The sequence below is a fragment of the Meleagris gallopavo genome, chromosome 7 (genome assembly GCF_000146605.3).
Source record: "Meleagris gallopavo isolate NT-WF06-2002-E0010 breed Aviagen turkey brand Nicholas breeding stock chromosome 7, Turkey_5.1, whole genome shotgun sequence".
Classification (NCBI taxonomy): Eukaryota; Metazoa; Chordata; class Aves; order Galliformes; family Phasianidae; genus Meleagris; species Meleagris gallopavo.
Genome location: NC_015017.2, coordinates 35,873,381 through 35,894,264, shown reverse-complemented (window position 1 = coordinate 35,894,264; position 20,884 = coordinate 35,873,381). Strand labels below are relative to the sequence as shown.

The window sequence follows — 20,884 nt, the reverse complement described above, 5'->3', positions numbered from 1 at the left end:
GGGCCGGGGCGGGCGGGCGGTCCCGGAGCCTCTGAGTGCCGCGTCTTACGGCTCTTCTTCATCTCCCTCTCCGTGCCCAGGCCGGGCCTCGCTGGGCCCCCCGGAGGAGGACGAGGAGGTGAAGGAGGCGGCGGCCCCCGAGGCGGAGGCAGAGACAGAGGCGGGTGAGCGGGCAGCGCCGGGCCTTGAGGCCGCTGGGGCGAAGAGGAGGAAGAAGAAGAAGAGGAAAGCTGCGGCTGGCCCCGAGGGAGGTACGTTTGTAATGTGCGTTTGTGCTGTCTGCGTCTGAAAGCTGCACAGAAACCTTGTCTCCCCTTCTCCTGATCCCTTCCAGCACGCGATGGGGTCACAGCTTTGGATGAGAAACGTATTTCTTGTACTTCTCACTGAGAATGGCTTGTCTTCTGTAAAACACTGTCCTAGGTACAGAAACTAAGAAAGCAAAGGCTGAAGAAGACGTATCTGTGGAGGCAGGAGGTGAAGATGGGCAGGATTCTGAAGAGAAAGAAGCAGAAGAGGAGGATGAAGTGCCCAGTTTACCTCTGGGTCTAACAGGTATATTGTGTTCTCTTTTTTCATAGGTGTACAAGAATCCCAGTTCTTAAGCTTTCTTCCAGAGCAAGTTCTCAAGTTTGCATTAAAAACCTGGTGTTTGAACATAGGTGATGTGATATTGGCAGCTGCAGTGTTATAATTCAGTTACTGTTCTTTGAAATTTGCATTATACGTACATGACTTTTGGTCTTAAAATGACTTTTGAAAAACAGTTTTGAAATGTACGTGCACATGTTTAAATATGGGGGAAAAAAAGGCCAGTTAAATAGAGTTGTATTGCTGATTGGCATGAGAAGCAGTGTAATCGTTCGTTTTTAACAGGTCTCTGTGGCATCCTTGGGAATACATTCATGCAGAGTATATTTTTTAGCATCTTAAAATTTTACAGTAGGAAGGACTGTGAGAAGTTGTTTGTAAGGTAAATTTCTTACTGGGCAGTCTTGGGATGGACAGAGTTGAAGATAGTGAATGTTTTTCTCCCTCTCTCTCTTCAGGTGCCTTTGAAGACAATTCTTTTACTTCCCTTGCTGGTCTTGTAAGTGAGAATACATTGAAAGGCATCAGTGATATGGGTTTTACACACATGACAGAAATTCAGCATAAAAGTATTAAACCTCTTCTGGAAGGCAGGTAAGAAATATATCTTTTTAATTACTTTACTGACCTCAAATGTTGCGTAAATGTTGGTAATAAATTAGGTACAAGAAATGTGGCTTTTTGGAGCTATGCTCTTTTTGAAACATTATTTTGTAATTTAAATATTTCGTTTGTAGTTGTAAATACAAATTAGTGAAGAGTATATGTTATGTGTGAACAAATACTTAGGGTAAGTTGTATGGGAACTGTTGAGACATGGCTTGAACCACTGATTGAGCACCTGGAGAAAGGACCCAGTCACCCCTGGGAGCACAGGTGAAGGCAATTCAAGTGTGGGATGGGGTACAGCCTGGCTCCACCTCTCTTAGACCTCATTTAAGGGCTGCCTGCCACTGGGGAAGGATCTCCTTCTGGAGATCTTTGGTGGAAATTGTCCATCTTTCACCAAATCTTTGGTGAAATTGTCCACTGTGAGCCTAGGTCTTTGGGGAGTGAGCAGTTCTTTTTTCTTCCCTTATAATATCTTTGTACTGCGTTAGTCACTGTGTCATTACACCTCTTGTATCACCTTTCCATTGTGTTGATCTTTCCAATTATTACAGTAAGTTAATGGAAATTGTTTTCATTTGGCTTTGAAAGCAGCACAGTCAGTGTATCAGTGTGTTTTGTTAGATACTCAAGAGAAATAAGAGACCAAGCTGTGAACAGTATCTGTCAAGGGGCACTTAATTTTAGTTAGGTTAAAACCATGTTACATTTTCACATAGTCAACATCATTCAGAATAGGATTTATTTTTTCTCTGTAGGATGACCTTAACGCTACTTTTTGTAACTTTGCTTTTTGCAGGGATATTTTAGCAGCTGCCAAAACAGGCAGTGGCAAAACACTTGCATTTCTCATTCCTGCAGTAGAGCTCATCTACAAATTAAAATTCATGCCTAGAAATGGTAAGCATTTCCTTCATTTTGTAGTGACCCAAATGTTGAGGGATGCGACTGTGAAAGGGACTGGAGGAACTGTAACTTAACCTGGGTCGACTGATGTGTGTTTTAGGGACAGGAGTTATTATTCTTTCACCTACTCGAGAGCTTGCCATGCAAACCTATGGAGTTCTTAAAGAAGTTATGAATCATCATGTTCACACCTATGGTCTGATCATGGGGGGCAGTAACAGGTCAGCAGAAGCTCAGAAACTTGGAAATGGAATCAACATAATTGTAGCAACACCGGGAAGACTTCTGGATCATATGCAGGTATACAAAAATAACGGTGCTTCTTACTTTAATAGAAGGTAATGAGACCTTTGTCCCCATCTGACTTTAAATTTGTTATTCTTTTAGAACACTCCAGGTTTCATGTACAAGAACTTGCAGTGTTTGGTGATTGATGAGGCAGATCGAATCTTAGAGGTTGGATTTGAGGAAGAAATGAAACAGATCATAAAACTTCTACCAAGTAAGGAGAAAAAAACTCTTTCCTAGAAATTACTTGACATTATGTTGTCTTTATAACTGAATTATTATAAGAGAAGTCATTAATTCTTATAATTCTGTAAATGTACCTTGGAGTGTCTGAACTCCGTCCATTTTTTCTGGTAGCTAAAATATGTTGTTTAGCATCGTTTATCTGAAGGACCTGGTTTTCTGCGTCCTTATGCACTTTAGGAATATGATTTTGTTCATATAAAAACATTTTAGCTTAATGCCTACAGTATTTCGTTCATTTTTCTTTACTTGTTTATTTCCTGCTATTTGTTATTTCCTAATTAGACTTAAATAAGGAAGTAATAAGAAAAACATCTGTCTATTCAGTTGGATTTTTTTAATGTGTTCTGGAGAGATGAATGAATACCCTACTTTTCTTTACTTTTGTTTAATTATTCTTTGTAACTAACAACATATGAAAAATGTAAGTGATCTTCACTAAAACTAAGTGAAGAAAGAGTGGGGAAAATGACTTTGGGAAGTGATAGATGAAAGATTTCTATCTTGCTTGATTTTAGTTTGTTTTCCTTCCCTGAGAAGGAATTTATTTTAAAACACTCAAAATAACCAAAATCTTTCTGAAAATGGTGTCACCAGTTATTCCACGAGACCAATTGGTGCTGTTCTTGTAGATGTAAAATTGAACAGGCTAAGTGCATTTTTGCTCTTATACTTATGCTCTTTTACTCTTGTAATGTTATGGTATCAGGGTATATAATTATGTTGGGATATAATAGGCAGACGGTTGAGTACACCTGCTTGAAGACCCATTGAACATGCACAGCCACATTCCAAACATGCAAAAGTGTGTATGTTATAGATTGTCTAAGGAAAGTTTAGCAAAGCTGAAATGCATTAAGATTTTGGAGATGGTGGCAGCCAAAGTAAATATCGTGCAATGCAACACACAATGTAACTATACCTGCCTTTGTTTATCAGTAGCAGTGTATTTTAAATTAATGGAAAAAAGGTGAAGAATAGTTCCAGGGGAGTTTGCAATTAAAGATTAAGTATAAGATTAAGAATAAGTATCTGCTATTTGAATTCTCATTTAAAAAATTAAGCATTCTTATAAACCATCTTCAGAGCGCAGGCAGACGATGCTGTTTTCTGCTACGCAAACCAGGAAGGTGGAAGATCTAGCCAGGATCTCTCTGAAGAAAGAACCACTGTATGTAGGAGTTGATGATAACAAGGAGACAGCAACGGTAGATGGTCTTGAACAGGTAAAACATAAATGTTACTTAAAGGGTTATGAGCTGAGAAAAACCAACAGACCCTACGTTCTTTTTAGATGGGTTGTATGAATGCCCATCCCTTGAAGTGTTTAACATCCTAATGGGCCAAAGTTAACAGTTACCTAAAGGGTTTTATTCACTCCATCTAAAAGGTCATGTAAAAAATTCATGAAGTAAAAATATAGACAGTAGTTAGAAAGTGTAACTAACTATATGACATACCTATCTATATTATGTAGATAAGCAGTGTGTTACTGACTAGAGAACACTTGAGATTTTGTTTTTTCTACTTAAGATGATGGCTAAATGGAGTTGCAGCTTAGTTTCTAGGTGCAGTTGATAAAATAATTGTTTTAAAATACCAGTAAATAGATGTTACCTTTAAAGAGTCAACTAGTAGCAGAATTCAATAAAATTCTTTTGTAATTTGTAGAGTAAGTTTTTGCTGTCATCAGTATTTAAGGAGTTTCATATAACAAAGTGAGAAGCAGACAGTAAATCAGATGGCTTTATTCTGTATAGCTTAAAATTAACTTTTGCCAAGAGTCCCCTGCAAAAAATGTGTTCTGTACTGTTTAATTTAACAATATTTCAACAATTTCCAGGGCTATGTAGTATGTCCATCTGAGAAAAGATTCCTTTTGCTCTTCACGTTCCTGAAGAAGAACCGGAAGAAGAAACTAATGGTATTTTTTTCTTCGTGTATGTCAGTGAAGTACCACTATGAATTACTCAACTACATTGATTTGCCTGTTTTGGCCATTCATGTAAGTATTTTTATGTGTTGATTTATTTTTAATGAATCTGATAATGCCTGTTTCTAAACATCAGGTTTTTATGCAGTCCCTCTGAAAGTAATGCTTAAGTAATTTGAGTTTTTAGTGCCTTGAATATACAGTGTAACCTCTGAAGTTACCAGTTTACTGTGATAGCATTGCTTCTTCACGGTGAAATTGTTCTGCTTGGTCTGTGCAAATCCACAAGGTAGAAAGATGCCCTAAAGTTTTTGTTTTTTTTTGGCAGTGATATAATATGACAAATTACATTTAAGCTTAAAAACTGGCAAGGTTTTTTTTTTTTAGTGGACATCCTTTATGTGTTCTTTGGGTTATTTTCTTGTTTTGTTTGATTTGTTTTTTTGTTTTAGGGCAAGCAGAAACAAACAAAACGTACTACAACATTTTTCCAGTTCTGTAATGCAGAATCTGGAATTCTGTTGTGCACTGATGTAGCTGCCAGAGGACTGGATATTCCTGAGGTGGACTGGATTGTCCAGTATGACCCCCCAGATGATCCAAAAGTAAGTTGTGAAAATAAAAATACCTTCAAATCCTAGCTGTGAGTGTCACTGCAGAGAGAACCTGAATCTTCTGCTCGACAGAGGTCAGAATTCAGCTGTGTTCACTTCTAGCAGCTGCTTTCATCCACTGATCTCCACCAGGTCCTGGGAAATGCTGCAGCTAGTGAAGACATAGAACATAACTCTTCATGGTATCAAAGTAATTTAAAATCTAATCAGCTAAACAAAATACTTCTTAGGAGTATGAATTTATATATGCATGCTTGGGTCTCATAACAGCTTTTCTATTAAAAACTCGATTATTTAAAAACTAGAATTCTCATTTGAAGAAATGTCCAATGCAAACAAGAAAGACTTAAAAACTTGGATACCTTGACAAACATAGCAAGTAAAGTTAAATTTTCAGTGACATTAGGCTAAGGTTCTTTTTTCTTCAGTAGAAGGTAAGATGCTTCTAGTCAGGGATTTCTGTCTCAACTAGTTATGTGCTTTGCTTCTTCAGCACTTGGTTTGCCTCCTCTGTATGTCAGTGCTAAGAAAGTTTTGAAACAAAACTGATGTTGCGTGACACTGTTAATGTTAAATGCTTTTTCCATAAAAACTGTTCGTATTGCTGCTTATATGAAAGACTGCCTGGACTTAACTGTTTTTTTCCTCTCTGCAAAAGGAGTATATTCATCGTGTTGGTAGAACTGCCAGAGGTATAAATGGTAGAGGACATGCTCTGCTCATTTTACGTCCAGAAGAACTGGGCTTTCTTCGTTACCTGAAACAAGCCAGGGTAAACTTACATCTTGAATTCTTTTGTTTTTTTTGTTTTTACTGTGCAGTCACGATTTTAAAGGCAGAAACCTTAGTGATTAACAGAACATTTTAATTTCTGAGCATAAATAATTTTGTTACTTAGAAACTACGTAACTGAACATCTGACTCTGTTCTGCTGACTGTTAGACTCAAAGGTGACTGTGTGTATTAACAGTTGCTTTGCAGCTGTGCAATGTGCATTATTAAAACATAATTTTCCTATGACCTCTTCATGAAAAGATACTGGGAGCTGGCTAGTGCAGTTCTTACTTTTCTGTTAAAATAATGGCACTCTTCTCAATTCCAAAAGACAGGTAGCCTTCTTTCAAATGTAACCATTTTAATAAGAGAGAACTTATAGCTCATAGGCTCATAGGGACTTTCCTTATGGGGATGTTCACAGTCCAGACTTTTGTCATTTGTAATTAATGTAGTGAAAGGGTCATAAAGAGTATCTTTATTACCCTAATTTAAAGTAAATACAATGCTGGCCTATTTATGCAGAGTAAATATGTTTCAGGTAAGGATTACTAATATCGTTGTCATTGTTTTAAGTAGAAGATGTCAAAAACCTAAAAACATGTAAGGTATACTTTAAGTTAAAGTGCCCTTGGGCTTTAGATTTATTGACAAATAAAGCTGTGTTATTTAAAAAAAAGAGTCATCTTTCTGTCAGGTCTGTTCTAATTTGTCTTACATCTTACTGTTTGTACAATAGAAATAGTCCAGATTATGCATTTATTGATTTGTTCTTCTAAGGTACCACTCAGTGAATTTGAGTTTTCCTGGTCGAAGATTTCAGATATCCAGTCTCAGGTATGAAATGAAGAATTTTAATATCCAGTACTAAACTGCTGGTATCACACCATATGCATTTGCTTGTAAAGATTGTTTTTTTCCACAGTACATTGCAAAATCATAGTGGTGTAAATATGCTTTCAGCTTTTGAATAGAATATTGTCTAGATAGCAAACAGTGTTTCCAGTAGCTTTTATTGAATGGTTATGCATGCTTACATTAATTCTGAGTATCTAATCTTTTACAAGAAAATTTGCTCAGCCTTCAGCATACAGAAAGAAATCCAGTACCAACACCTAGAAATGCCAGCATTTGTTCCAAGTATATTTTATCAAGCTGGTATTAATGAAGCCTTGTGTCAGCCAAACTTGGCACATGCTTCTATCCAACAAAAATAACCATGGAGGACAAAGTAGAAGAGAATAGCACAGATAGTTCTGTAGATGTGAATTTTTATTTTTATTCAGTTCTGTGAATCATTTTCTTAAAAGCTGTGTGAAGTTACTTCGTAATAACTTAAATTTGACATAGTAAATACCAGAAGCAGTGAGGACAGTTCTTACAGAATCTGTTAGTGATTAAGAATAGTTAGGAAGTACTAATACCTAATTCGTAACTTAACATTAGTTTGCCAAACTAATGCATGCTAGCATCAAATGAGACACTCAGATCTAAGCTTTGGGAACTTAGCTCTCAACAAATAAAGTACTTCAGTCTACACTGGTGCATCTTCATTTTTGTCTTAAAATAATACTGTGCATTTTACAGTGAATTTCCAGCATTTTAGATAGAGCTATAAGCAAAATTATATGGAATGGTATAGTTTAGATGTCTGAATTAAGTGTATTGTCATTGTCTGTTAATTCTCAGTGCACTTAACTGTGGCTGAAGTTATTTACTCATAGAATCATACGATTCTCCTCTCAGTAAGCTTCATCAGGACAACCTAATTTAATGTTTTTGTAAAGTTTCTCATTGCTAAAGATTTGTACTACAGTTCAGCTTCAGGCTTCAGTGCCTGGTTGTAAAAGCACTGTAGATGTGTGCTCTGCTGTCATAGTACGGTCTTATTAAAGTGAGTAATGAATGGCACTGCAGTGCACACAGTAAATAATTGGCTTGCATGTAACTTATTGTTATAGCCATAATTCCATAATGTATTGTCTTTTTTTTCTTCCTCATCAGCTGGAGAAACTGATTGAGAAGAACTACTTCCTTCACAAGTCAGCCCAGGAAGCATACAAAGCTTACATCAGAGCTTATGACTCCCATTCTCTGAAGCAGATCTATAATGTGGGTAACTTGGATCTTAACAAAGTCAGCCTCTCTTTTGGCTTTAAAGTCCCTCCATACGTTGACCTCAGTATCCTTTTACTGCTGTGTTTCAAAGCTGAATTTCTGCTTTAAAAATGTTAAATTTAGGTTTGTAGGAGGTAGGTATGCTATTTCAAATTGTTTTCTTTGTTGGGTTTTATTTAGTAGTGCTAATAGTCACATACGTGCATCGTGTCCAAATAATGACAAAGAAAATGTCAAATGTCAATTTTTCCAGTTTTAATAATTGCTTACAAGTATCTGCTTTAATATAGATATGGACTTCAGTTGCTGCAGCCTTGTAGGTACGGGAATATTGCATACATGTTCTAAAGGCCTGTCCTGAAATAGAGGGGTATGGGCCCGTCTTCTCAAACGTGCCAGTGGAGGGAGAGAAGTTGGAGCAGTCGTTCTTCAGCTGAATTAGTTGGACAGCTGGAAGAATAAAAATGCTCAGTAGAATGACAGGTCCACCCATAACACAACTTTGTGTGTTCTGTGTAATAATTATGTCATCTTAATAATGCTCGCAGTACCCAATAAGCAACACTTCAGTTAAGGCTTTTGTTATGCTCTTTAACCCATAAAATTCCAGATGTGAACAGCAACCAAGGCAGAAGACTACAGAAAAGAGGTGGAGGTGGAGGATTTGGTTACCAGAAACCAAAGAGCGTCCACAAAGCTAAAATCTTCAAACACATCAGCAAGAAGTCAGACAATCGACAATTTTCTCGTTAATTGTGCATTCATTACAGTGGCTTTTTGCTTTGGTGCAGACTGCCTTGATCGAAACTGTCTGGCAGTTAATTCCATTTTCAACTTCTCTGCTGGCATTTTAGGGAAAGAAAAGTTTTTGTTTCAGAGCTTCTTAATGTTTCATTTCAGGAAGGCTCTTTGGAAAAGAGAGATAGTCAAACTTCTTGTAAAGAAGAAGGTGGATGAGTGTAATTATTTCAACTCAATGATTTATTAAAGAAAGAATATTTACAACTTTTTATAGACAAATTTGCTGTATGTATACCCTTTTTACAGGCACCACTGGAAGTTGTCAAAGTAGGCAGAATGCAGGGACAGGTTCCAATGCGAGTTGACTTGCATAGCAGGGCACTTGAGAATTATGCTAAGAAATTCAGTTCATAGGTATCTGAAAATATTTTTACAGTGTAAAAAAAAAAAATAATAATAATAAAGGGTTTTTGTTCACAAGGATCATTGCAGGGTATTTTAGTGGTGCAGAATTTGTTGTCCATCGTACATGGTGAAGAATGTGTTCTTTTTCAAAAGAATAATTGTATATTGTTGAATCTAATTATGACTGAGCTCATAGTTATTTTAATTCATAGCATCTGGATAGCAAATACAGTGTCTAAGATTTAAAAAAAAAAACCTCTTATACTACATCTGAGTCATGCTTAGAATTACTACTTTAATATTATGATAAAACAGTAACATTCCAGTGAATTACTTGTTTTTCCTTTGTGGTCTGTTTAAATCTGTTAACGTCTGGTGTATTATCTTATGAACAGGCAAAGAAAGTTAAAAGCACATTGCATGATTTGAAAGACTTTGCCCAGATATGGTGTTGGGAGGGATTGGGGGCTTTTTTTGTTTGTTTACGTTATTTTGAGGTCTCTACCCTTGTAGAAGTAAATAATTTATGAGGCTTTGGTAGTGGTGGGGATAGTATTTAAAAAACGTACATCTGTTGGTGCAAGGAAGGACTTGTCTCAGTCTGGATGTTTAGGAATCAGGGCCCCACATGATTGCAGTAAAACAAGTTTTATTACTTTATTCTGTATCATCTAAAAGGCAAGCCAGGACTACTTTGAATAATTAAAAAAAAAAAATTGTAGTTATTCCAATATGAACTGAACCCTTAGATCTTTTGAAGTAGTATATCAGATTTAAGTTAATGCGTGCATTGAAGTGTAGTAGAAACAAGTGGCAGCCTCTCTTACCCATAGAGAAACCAGGTCATTGGAAAGGGGAGGAGCAGTGTGACGTTATGTCAGTAGTCCTTACAGCACTCAGACCTCGGTGTTGCCTCTTTTTTTTTTTTTTCCCCCTTTTACCTGAAAAAGCTTTTAGCCCTACTTGAGAAATTTTCAAAGGCTATTAATATTGATTGGATACTAAGAACTTCCAAATACTGAAATTTTTGTAACTACATGTTTGCATGTCTCATGCTTCCAGAATTGTAATGAAAACAAAAAAATCTCTACTGTAGGGTAAGCAATTATAGTTGGGCATGTGATGCCTGGCTCATTGAGATCTAGTCTTTGATTCTGATTTTGCTAACAATGTTTGTAACTAATAGATGTCAAGAAAGCTCTCCATGTCTGTTTTTTAATAACATATTTTAAGAGAGATAATACATTTTACAAGGGAAATAGCACATTTTTACATGTACAGCATCATACAGTTGAAGAGTTCTGTCTACATCCATGCTCTTTGCAATTGCAGTATGGGAATTAACATACAGTGACATTAACTCTGAGGGACTCAGATTAACTGCAACATTAATTACTTCGGGAAGAGATGTGAGCAAAGTTGCAGAAAACCCATATAAAGAGTGAAGTGCTTGTGGCTCACACAAGTAGTGTGAATGAAATATGGAGTATTATTTAGAAACAGAAAAAAGGGTCAGAACTGACTGGGCTTGAAGTACATCAGAATTCCTATCACTCTTGAAATAGGCAAAGAACTACTTTGCAGAGATCTGCCTTTTTCTGTTGTTCCTAGCCATTTTGGGAGCAGAAAGCTGCCTTTCCAGACACCTCTACCTCTACATACCTCTTTATCTGAATGTGTTGAGACACTGTCACTTTCTGAAGTCTGACATTAAAACTGAAAGAATGGTTTGGCATGAGATTGCCCAACTTCTCCCAGGTATTTTTCCTATGTTTTCTTATATGTTGCAATACAAATAAATTTTCAAATAATTTCCACTGGGAGATTAAAATATTGGATGGTATTGCTCCAGCTTACCCCAATTAAGTTTTTTCTTTTATTAATGCATTCTAGGTGCATGATGACTGCACAGACTGAAAGTCTGTTATTTCTCACTGTAATTTCCCAATTAAGCCAAAGCAAACATTCTGAGCTGAGACTAAGTAATGGATGAAAGTGCAGATGCAGTTACCTTTCTCTTCATTTATGGAATTACAAATGAAAAATAGTTTCTGACTAAAAATCTGTGTGCATCAAGCAACGTCTGTTCTGCTGTAGTATTGCTAGAAGTTTTAAGAGATTGTCAAATTGGATATCTAACGTTTCCTTTGCAACTTAGCCTGTTATCAATCTTGTGAGCAGTTAATAGACCTCAGCCATCAGACTCTCAAGGCTTGCCTCATAACAGTGACTGATAGGCTGGGGACTAATATTGCGAGCCCTGAGAAATTGCCCTCGTTCTCTGAGAACCTTGACAAAGAAATTGGACTCTCTAAACCACTTTAAAAGGGTGATCAAAACTGTCCTGCTTGAACTGTAAGATCTTTTTGACAATTCTCAAAAGTGGCACTTAAAGGAGAATTCCACTGTCAAGCTACTGCTCATAATCATGAAAAATCTTGTCATGTTACAGGTTTCTTATTCCATAATGCTACTAGTTATAGAGAGGCACAAGACCAATCAGAAAGTGTTGCCAATCGGATGTTTTGGAGTGAATATCACACTCAAAGGACGTGTTCTCGTTCTTCATTATCAATAAACACTTGAGAACTGGTTATTATCTACTTATACCTGCTGTTAGTAAGAAGTATGTTCACATATTGGCAGTAATTAACCTTTTTGTTTCATGTATCAGGGCAATCAATGCTTTAGCTACCCTGATCATTTGTTTTTAAGCTAGTAATGGAAACTCTCACAAGATGGGTAAAAAGAACAACATGTAATTATACAATAATATTTGAGTAGAAGCCTCCAACTTCTGGCCACAGTGGAAAAAAAATGCAGGGTACAGACAAGCTACAGCTTGTACTTGGGTTTTAGTTCCATTGTTGTCCTGTTTATGAGATATTTATTTAGTTCATTCAACTTGTAGGGGACTTTACAGAAATCTAAAATCCTAATAACTAGAAGAGAGCCTATTATTTGTCATTCGGCAGTGTTTTCTCAAACTGAAAGAACTGAAATAATAATAAAAAGAAGAAAAACAGATCCTGAAAAGTCTTGCATAATTTTTTCCAAGTGCTCATCTTTATTTTGACTGACTTCTGAGGATACTTAATTGTGTGGTTTTCTGAGCTCCTCTGTAATTGGTTGCAGTTAGCTATGAGCATGGAGTCTCAGTAATATTGTCTAATGTTACAATGTATAACTGAAACTGTAAGTCACTCAAATAGACCATATGAGTTTGTATGAGTTATTGAATCTTCCTTTTAACACTGAATAAGTGTTCATGGTTCAGATTCACTCTTAATAAAGGAAAGCTTTTCTGTGAGGAAAGGGCAAACAAACTGACTATCTTAGCTGGTCCCACTGTACATGCTGGTCCAGGGTCAGCTGCCCTTCCTGCTTTCAATTCAATGAGGACAGAGCCCAGGATTTCTTACGGTGCTCGTTTGGAGGCTATTTTACTTTGTTACGAGACACAATTTAAAACTAAGGACAAAATGGGCAAAAAATTAGTGCACAGATTAGGAGTTTGCTAGAGTGAGAATCAAAAAGGCATTTGAACAATGAGTTTATCAGCAAACCAGTCAATTAGAAATCAATGGCTATGAATTCCTTAAAAAAAAACAACAAAAAAAAAACTGAACATAGCATTTAACATTAAAATTCACAGGTGGAGAGTCCATACCAGCTATATAGACAAAATAATAGTAAAAAGCTCTTGCTCCTCTGCAGGATTATCAGTGGTAGGAGAAACAAGAAGTAAAATTCAAACAAATTTGACTTATTAAATCATAGATTACCAGTTGAAGTTTTCTGCAGATCTGGTGTGTGTGTTTTAATTGGCTGCTGTAACAGGAGAGAAGTGTACATTAATTGAAATTCTGTTATATAGATAAATCATCATCATTCTCCAAGGCTGTTCCTAGGCAGCATGGTCTTGAAAATGCTAGAAAACAGCAGTAATGAAGTTGGTCTGCATGACCATTGTATGGGAACTGCTGAGTCATGGCCTCACCCACTGATTGAGCACCTGGGGAAAGGACCCAGTCAGCCCTGGGAGCACAGGTGAAGGCAATTCAGGTGTGTGACTGGAATGGGTGGAGCTTGGCTGCACTTCTCTTAGACTTCATTTAAGGTCTGACTGCCACTGGGGAAGGATTTCTGGTTGGAAATCCCTCTCTTGTGGAGTTTCCCTTGTGAGCCTGGATCTTCAAAGATGAGCGAGAGCTCTTCCTTTTGTAACGCCTTTGTGTTGCACTAGTCCCTTCGTCATTACACCTGTTTTGCCATTCCATCATGTTGATCTTTCTTATTGTTACAACCATACGAAAGGGAGTTTGGACAGGAAATGTGAGGGTGCAGGGAGGATTAAGCTATTTTTGGAACACTCAGACTAACAGAAAAGGGAAGCTTAATTATGATAAGATTGCAACAGAGGAGATTAATTTCAATGTCAGCAACCTAAAGTGTGTTTTGAAGGCAGCATTTGGTAAAGTGATAAGGACTGGGAAGTATATTCTGTAACTTGTTAAATTGCTTAACTCTACTTCGCCATAAGTCTCTCTTTGCCATTTTCAGGGTACCAGAGTAAAGTGAGAAAAAAAAACACAAAGAAAATGTAACATATTTCTATACTGAGCAGATTACTGTTCCCATCTTTTGCATTTCTTACTCCCCAGGCTTCCCGGCCCACGAAAGAACCCAGTAAGAATGATGATACTTTGTATTTGCTGTCACTTCTATTACTTGTCTCCAAGTCCTTAGCTACATATTTGCTCACTTTAAGCACAGTTCATGACACAAGTTATCTTCTAAGGATATGTATATCCTGGCTCAGAGAAGGTTCTGAAGCCATTGGAAAGAATCAGAGAATGAAGCAAAGGATATTTGTTGCTTTCATTGGACTTAGACACCATAGTTATTGCAATACTGTAACTATACAGAAATTTAAACTGTGTGGTCCTGTAGGTTCACTAGAAGAAAAAAAAAAAGTATTTTGGATTTTTTTTTCTTTTGTGGTGGGATTTTTTATTCTTGCTCTTTTATGTAGCATTTGTTTTCTGTTACTTGGAATACATACATACCTGTAAGTACAGGTTTTTTTTAAAGTTCCCTCTCAACTTTCTTGTAGCATACCCTGTTCCTGAGACATTGCAATGGTTTACCACAGCACAGTCTTAGAGGAGCAGTCAGCCTTTGTACTCAAAGGACAAGGACAAGTCAGCAATGGGGGTAATTATAAAAAAAAAAAAAATCCTTTAGAGGCTTTATTCAGAGCTCTGTATTATAGAATTAGGTTATTCCAGCCAAGGGGGAAGAAAAAGTGGGAGATTCCAGTGAAGTTCATGTGTGGAGTGGAAAGTGACTGCCCATGTGTGGCACATGAACTGCATGTAATAAATGGGGGGGTGGGGAGGGAACGCCACCAGAAGTTAAAGGGCCTTTTCATCTGCTTGTTTCCTTTATTTCTGAGTGACTTTTACAAAAAAACAAAACATTGTTTGAAGATTCTTTAGCTGGCATTTAAGAAGCAACATTAATTACAATCATAATGAACAAAAGCAGGCACAAATTAGAAAGGAATGATGCAAAAAGCATGGAAAGGCACCTGTGAAGCAGTCACGGGCTGATAACGCTCACCATCGCCTGATTGTTTCAGGTGCTGCTCGTCTATTGCTCATGTGGGGAGCAGAGAGATGATGCAAGCGTGAGAGCCTCATATTTGCAAGGAAATGTGCTTCACTGACCTTCTCTCATCCTGTTTCCACTGCGAACAGCGTTCGGGAGCCCTCGGCAGCAGCGAGTAACTCAGTGATGGGAAAGGAGCCTGTGTTGTGTTTTGCGAGTAACTTCCACTGAAACGCACTGAAAATGTAGGGAAACGGGACGGAAGCGCACGTTCGGGGTTATAAAGGACGTCAGGATTTGGGACACAAGGTACCTGCGGGACCAAAACCACCCCCAACGCTGCGGGAGGGGGCTGGGCTGTGAGGAGAGGGGCATCCCGCAGCCTTTCAGGGCAGCGAGGAGCCGAGGGCGGATCGCTCTCCTCAGAGGCTACCGTGCCGCGGGGCGGGAATGGCGGAGCCGCCTCCCAGTGCCTCCCGCGAGCCGTCCGCCGCGCGGCTGCAGCCCGGTAGGGCTGCGGGGAGGGGCCGACGTGGAGCTCACGGCACGGAACACGCGCCGCTTTCCCGCCGCAGCTCCTCCAGCGTCATGACGGCACTCACCCGGCCCCGCTCTCTGGCTGCGGGCAGAGCTGCAGCTCTAAGCAAGAGCTTTGCCCGGGCAGCCAGCAGGCTTTCTACACTGTCGTCCCCAACCTGCGCGGCGTTCTACCTGTCCCGTCCGTGAGGTCCTCTTCTAATGGAAGACCTACGAGGCGGCAAAGCCGTGCACGGGGACCACAGGAGGAACGCGCAGCCCAGGTAAGGGGGAGAGGTGGGGATGTGCACCGCGTCCCCCAGGTGCCTGTCTCCTGCATCGGTGATTTCAGCACGGTCCGAGACGTGCCCTGGGGCTCTCAGGAGAATTTAGCTCAATTACGGGGCTGTAATCAGCCAGTCAGAAAGTGTCACTCTTGGAGAAGAGTTTTATTCTCTTTATTTTTCTAAGCGAGCTGGGAGAATAAATGATAGGTGCACGCACTGCAAGACTGGGACAAAGTTATGTACAAAGTTATGTACAAAGTTATATACAAGAATACTGGTAATCTAAAATGACGGAGAGCTAATAGAGCTGAGGCATTGTTGCTTAAGTTTTAGCCCATACAGATGCACTTTGTTGGTACGTCACAAATGGACACAGCTTGGCTGGCAGCACCTTGTGCTGCTGCAGTGCCAGAAGCTGCTTTGAGCTGTACTGACAGAAGGGCTGAAGACCCAGGTTTGAGGGGTTTGCCAGTATAGTTATCACTGCAATCTCAGCAAATGCTCAAGCTGGAAATTTTTCACTTTATATTCACTGTGCTTGACAGCAAGTTCTTCTATAGCAGCGCTTACTGAATCTGCAGTTGGTATATGCTGCCAACCTGCCCCATTCCCATCAGCCTGCACACGTTCATATATGAACCCTGTGGATCAAGGGAGCTGATGTAAAGGATAAGCTTCTCAGTTTCATTTCTAAGAGACTGAGACTTGTCCCTTATAGGAGCAGGATCCACTGTGCCCACCAGAACAGTAGCAGCTCCCCAAGGAATGCTGGAGAAGAACCTTCAGATGCATCATTACTGTTCCTTTAGCGAAACAAATTCATTTTTTTAAAAACACATTCACAAAGATAACATTGCCATGGTAGGTGCAAACCTAGTGAGGTGTTGGGCTTTGCCTCTCCTCCTCTGGGAGGAATTAGGCTGTCAGCATCAGCACCGTCCCTCTCTCTGATGGGACAAATTTTATTTCACCTCTCTTGCTTTGCCCAACAGCTTTTAATTTTTCACTTTTTTCTTCTTCAGTATCTCTCCTATTTCTGCTTTCTTTCACCACATCCTTCCATGATCCTGTCATCCTCACCCTGCAACACTATTCTTTGTCACTCTGTTACTCCAGGAGTGCAGTGCAGTCTGTTTATGGCAGTTCTCACCTCTCACCAGGCAACTCTCACCTGGTGTCCAGCAGTGGTTGTTCTGAGGAGCACCATGGGGCTTTGAGCTGTCGCTGCCAAAGGCAGCACTTCTCAGCCTGAAGGTGACAGCAATAGCAGCGATCCCTGCTGGGAGAGGTGTCCGTGCTGTGCTCAGGAGGCAGCTGTCAGGTACTGCTGGGCTGGAGCTATATGCCAGAGCTGCCATTGATGGCCTGAGGCATGCCAGCAGCATGGCTGGTTAATTCTAGCAAGTTAATTTTAAAAAGATTTGAGGTCATAGTACTCATATGCCAGTAGAAATGCCTGAAAAAAACAAGTGGAATGATTCTGATGATAGCAGGATGTTTTCAAACACAGCTTTTCAGCTGACAGAACCAGGCACAGGTGTATGGACACAGGGAAAGGGCATCTCTCTGAACTGAGAGTTGGCGTACACAGAATGTCTTTCTATACTCACACAAACCAACTGTTTTGAGTCCTTCTTGGTTATGATTTTACTTGAGGAAAAACAGTTATGACAGTCTTCTAAAAAAAAAAAAGATGGATATGCAATAGCTCTTAGTTTTAATATAGTATATATAGTGACATGGTGCAATGAAGTCCTCTTTCCTCTTTGAAAATGAGAGGTTTTGGGGTTTTTTTTACTTTCCCTTGAAACAAACAACAACAAAAATTGCAGGTTTGGGAGCCTAAATCAGTCTGATGCTTTGTAATCATTTGCTCACTTGTCATAAAACTCCTTAAGAAGTGAATTATACAGTCAGTACTGACATAAATGAACCTCATGTTAAAAAAAAAAAAAGCTGTTACTGACAGCTGCACCCTGTCATATCTTGTTGACAGTAGGTAATAATTCCATCTGTAAAAAGTTCAATTGAAATAAATGAGAGAGTTGAAGGACAGCAGAAACTGCTGGATAATGCCCTTTTGATCAATCAAGTCACAAATACAAGGCTTGGCAGAATCTAAATGTCAGGATTGCTTATGTGTAGCAATTACAGGGTCAGTATTACATTTCAGCATACGGAATTAGCAGTCAAGTTTTGTTGATGTGCTGTTGTTGTTTTCCCTCTTTCAAAGTAGTTTGTACACTAGGTGTGTAATTAGAGCCTGACCAAAGCCTATCAGTTTTGTGGGAGTCCTTCCCACTCCTTTGATGGAAACTGGGCAAGGTCCCACAGCTGCTAAAGGCACAGTGCTGTCCAGCAATTTGCTCTATGCAGCCTCTCCAGCCCGTGGAACTTGTTAGGACAGTATAGGAGCAAGAGAAGATTCTCCTTCTCTGAAGGAGTTAAACAAGGTTAAGGTTAAATGTAGTACCAAACTGCCATGTGCTAGTGACAAAGTCCTTAGGATGGCTCTTCCCAGGAGCACACTGATGTAGCTGTTCCTCAGGGCTAACACATAATCTTTCAGGGTTGCGTGTCACGAAGTTGTCCTCGTGTCATACACGCATCCCTTTTTGCAGAGAGTGATGAAAGATGTGCAGAGCAAGTCCTTCCAAAGACAAATGATGTGATCGTTGCTACGTGAGGGGTGTCCCATTTTAATTGTCAGGACAGATGTGGTTTTCATTTTCCTCTATTATTTGCCTGCACTCGTAATCTGCTGCTCACGCATTCTGCAGTCACGTCTCGCGTTTGAGGGTGAAGACAGGGCTATCTATCTTGTAGAGTGATGGTCTAGCCCTTGCCAATGCTTCCTTTGCTAAGTTGCTCTCCTCATATTAAACAGAAACCCTCCATGTATTCTGAAGCTCACACAAAGGGTCGTGCATGTAAAATACATGGCTAATTTAGTAACAGGCAAGGAGTACTGCTGGCAGCAGGAGTAGCTGACTCTTTCCCCTCTTGTGTACCTCCTGTGGAAGCCAGAGTATGAACAGGAGACTGACTGAAATGGTGCTTTTCTGGCAGCAAAGTACTTGTGGCAGTACTGAGTTGGTGTGAGTGAAATGCAACACACCTGGCATCACACGACTCCTTATTCACTGTAGTTTGTCAGTCACACTCAGCAGCTTTTCCACCATAATGAGAAGCCTGGTAAATTTGGCAGTCTGGAACACTTTCTTTCTTTTAGCATGGAAAGAATGGAGTTGGGGCCTTTTGTGGTAGGAACACAGATGTCACGTTGTCAGTTAAAAATACTTCCCTCAGATAAATTGCCTTGCTAAGAATCCATGTTTTCTTTTGTTTTGAGGTGAAGGAAGCTTAGCACAGACGGTGTTTACAGCTCGTCATGCAGCTACCACTTTCAGATAGATGGAGAAACATAGAAGGAACAGAAAAAAGCTGCTTTGATAGTTGGCATCTCAGTTGGAGTTCTTGTATTGTGCTGGATCTCCTTCATCACGGAATTACTAAGTCCCCTCTGTTCCTGCAACATGCCACGCATCTGGAAAAGCATTTTGCTTTGGCTTGGCTACTCCAATTTTTCCTTTAATCCTTTCATTTATACGGCATTTAACAAATATTACAACCATGCCTTCAAGAATCTTTTCCTGAAGCAGAGATAAAGGGGGACAGAGAAGGAAATGATTCCTTTATTGCACCATACAGAGATTTCTGGAGGGAAACGTGCCAGTGATACACGCAGACTTCAAGCACAAGATCTCGTTAAGGGGATTTAGCAGCAAAGAAAACTGAAGATGATTGCATATTGACCTACAGTCAGCTTACAGTTCCCCCTTGGAAATACAGATATGCTACTCCAGAGTGTGACAAAGAAAGAAGCAGTGAATATCTCCCTTCTTTGAACTGTTGTCTGTTCAAGTGTGCAAGCAAAGAACTGTATCTATCTAATACCAAGAATGTCAAGTCTAAGCTAAGTCATCTCATCCAGCCAACTACAGGTGCCATCCTGCAGCTTGCTCATCATCAGCAAGGGCACCAAGGGGAACGTGTGGATTGAGTAACACTGAAATGTTTGTGATGTGCACAGGATGCTGGTTTTATTTTGGGGACTTTTTTGGAAAGGAGAGAATAGAAAGAATGAACATGCTGCATTCAGTTCATTGCTGACTTTCTCTTGATATTAAGAGGGGTGACTAAGCAGCCTCAAAGCCACACCTTAGTCTGGCTGAGGGGCTGTGTTCATCATGAAGATGAACAATAAAGTATCTTGAATAAAAAACAATAATAAATGATTTTTAAGAAGGTATTCTAAAGAAAGATCATTTAGCAGTACTTAGACATATGTTTATTTTTCTAAACATGAGTTGCCAGTTTGGAATAAACCAGTTATTTCTGCCTAAACACACTGGCCTCATTTCATTTCTTAATGCTGATTTTACTCCACCTAGAACTTGGTGGAGATGACTGCTCAGCAGAAAGGCACTACTGCCTCTTACAGCAAGGTTCCAAGAACCCTGCAGTGCCATATGAATTAAGGCGTAGGGGGCTTTGTGCTCTTGGAATCCACAGATTGTGCAAAAATCCAAAGGCTTTAAAAAAAGGGACGTGAACATACAATGTTAATAGCTTCCTATGTTCTGTGTCCAGCTCCTACAATATAAGCCTCAATCTCTCTTTCTAAAAACCTGTTTTACCTGAGAATTGCCAAGCCATTTCTTCATGAAGAGTGATGCAGGCAGAAACTAAGGATTTAGCCATGAAAATACAGGCTGACAAATTCCCCTGGCACCAGTAACTTCTAAGATAGTCAGCACCACAGTCATCAAGAAACCAGGTATTGGCAGCCTATGGCAACATGCTGCTGAACACCTACGGGCACCAAATCTGCCTGAAGAGCTGGATGGGATGTAGTTCCTGCCTGGAAAATCATGGAGACCAGCCCACCACCCAGCTCTGGTGGCTGCTGAATAAACAAGACAGTGTTTAGAAACTTCAGATAAAAGACTATCCTAAGTGTATGTCAGCCACCATCCAAACAAGTAAGATTTGTGTACTGTCTCATACGTGTGTCCTACTTACATGCCTGATTTAGGCAAAGTTGGCTCTAAGGAGCAAATAGCAATTCCCCACCTCTCTGGTGTGCATGAATACTGGCAGTTACACAAAGTGGGACCTAAGATTGTGTTTCAATGAGCTGATTTTTCAGGAAATAGGCTTACAGAGGAAGAAACCTTTAAAAA

General features: G+C 39.5%; 1 protein-coding gene and 1 long non-coding RNA gene across 2 annotated transcripts; both read left to right on the top strand.

Annotated features, from left to right (window-relative positions):
* Position 1: 1 nt before the first annotated feature.
* Positions 2-8,829, top strand: DDX18 (DEAD-box helicase 18; the record flags this gene model as incomplete). The annotated part of the gene is made up of 13 exons (XM_010714107.3): positions 2-251; positions 424-555; positions 1,050-1,185; positions 2,000-2,100; positions 2,207-2,406; positions 2,494-2,608; positions 3,724-3,863; positions 4,481-4,642; positions 5,023-5,175; positions 5,843-5,956; positions 6,739-6,795; positions 7,963-8,140; positions 8,687-8,829. Coding segments are annotated over 13 exons (1,881 nt in total), but the record flags the coding sequence as incomplete, so codon positions are not given.
* Positions 8,830-14,955: 6,126 nt separating this feature from the next.
* Positions 14,956-20,884, top strand: LOC116216840. Its single transcript, XR_004160396.1, has 2 exons — positions 14,956-15,635; positions 18,991-20,884. It is a non-coding gene; the product is annotated as an uncharacterized LOC116216840 (long non-coding RNA).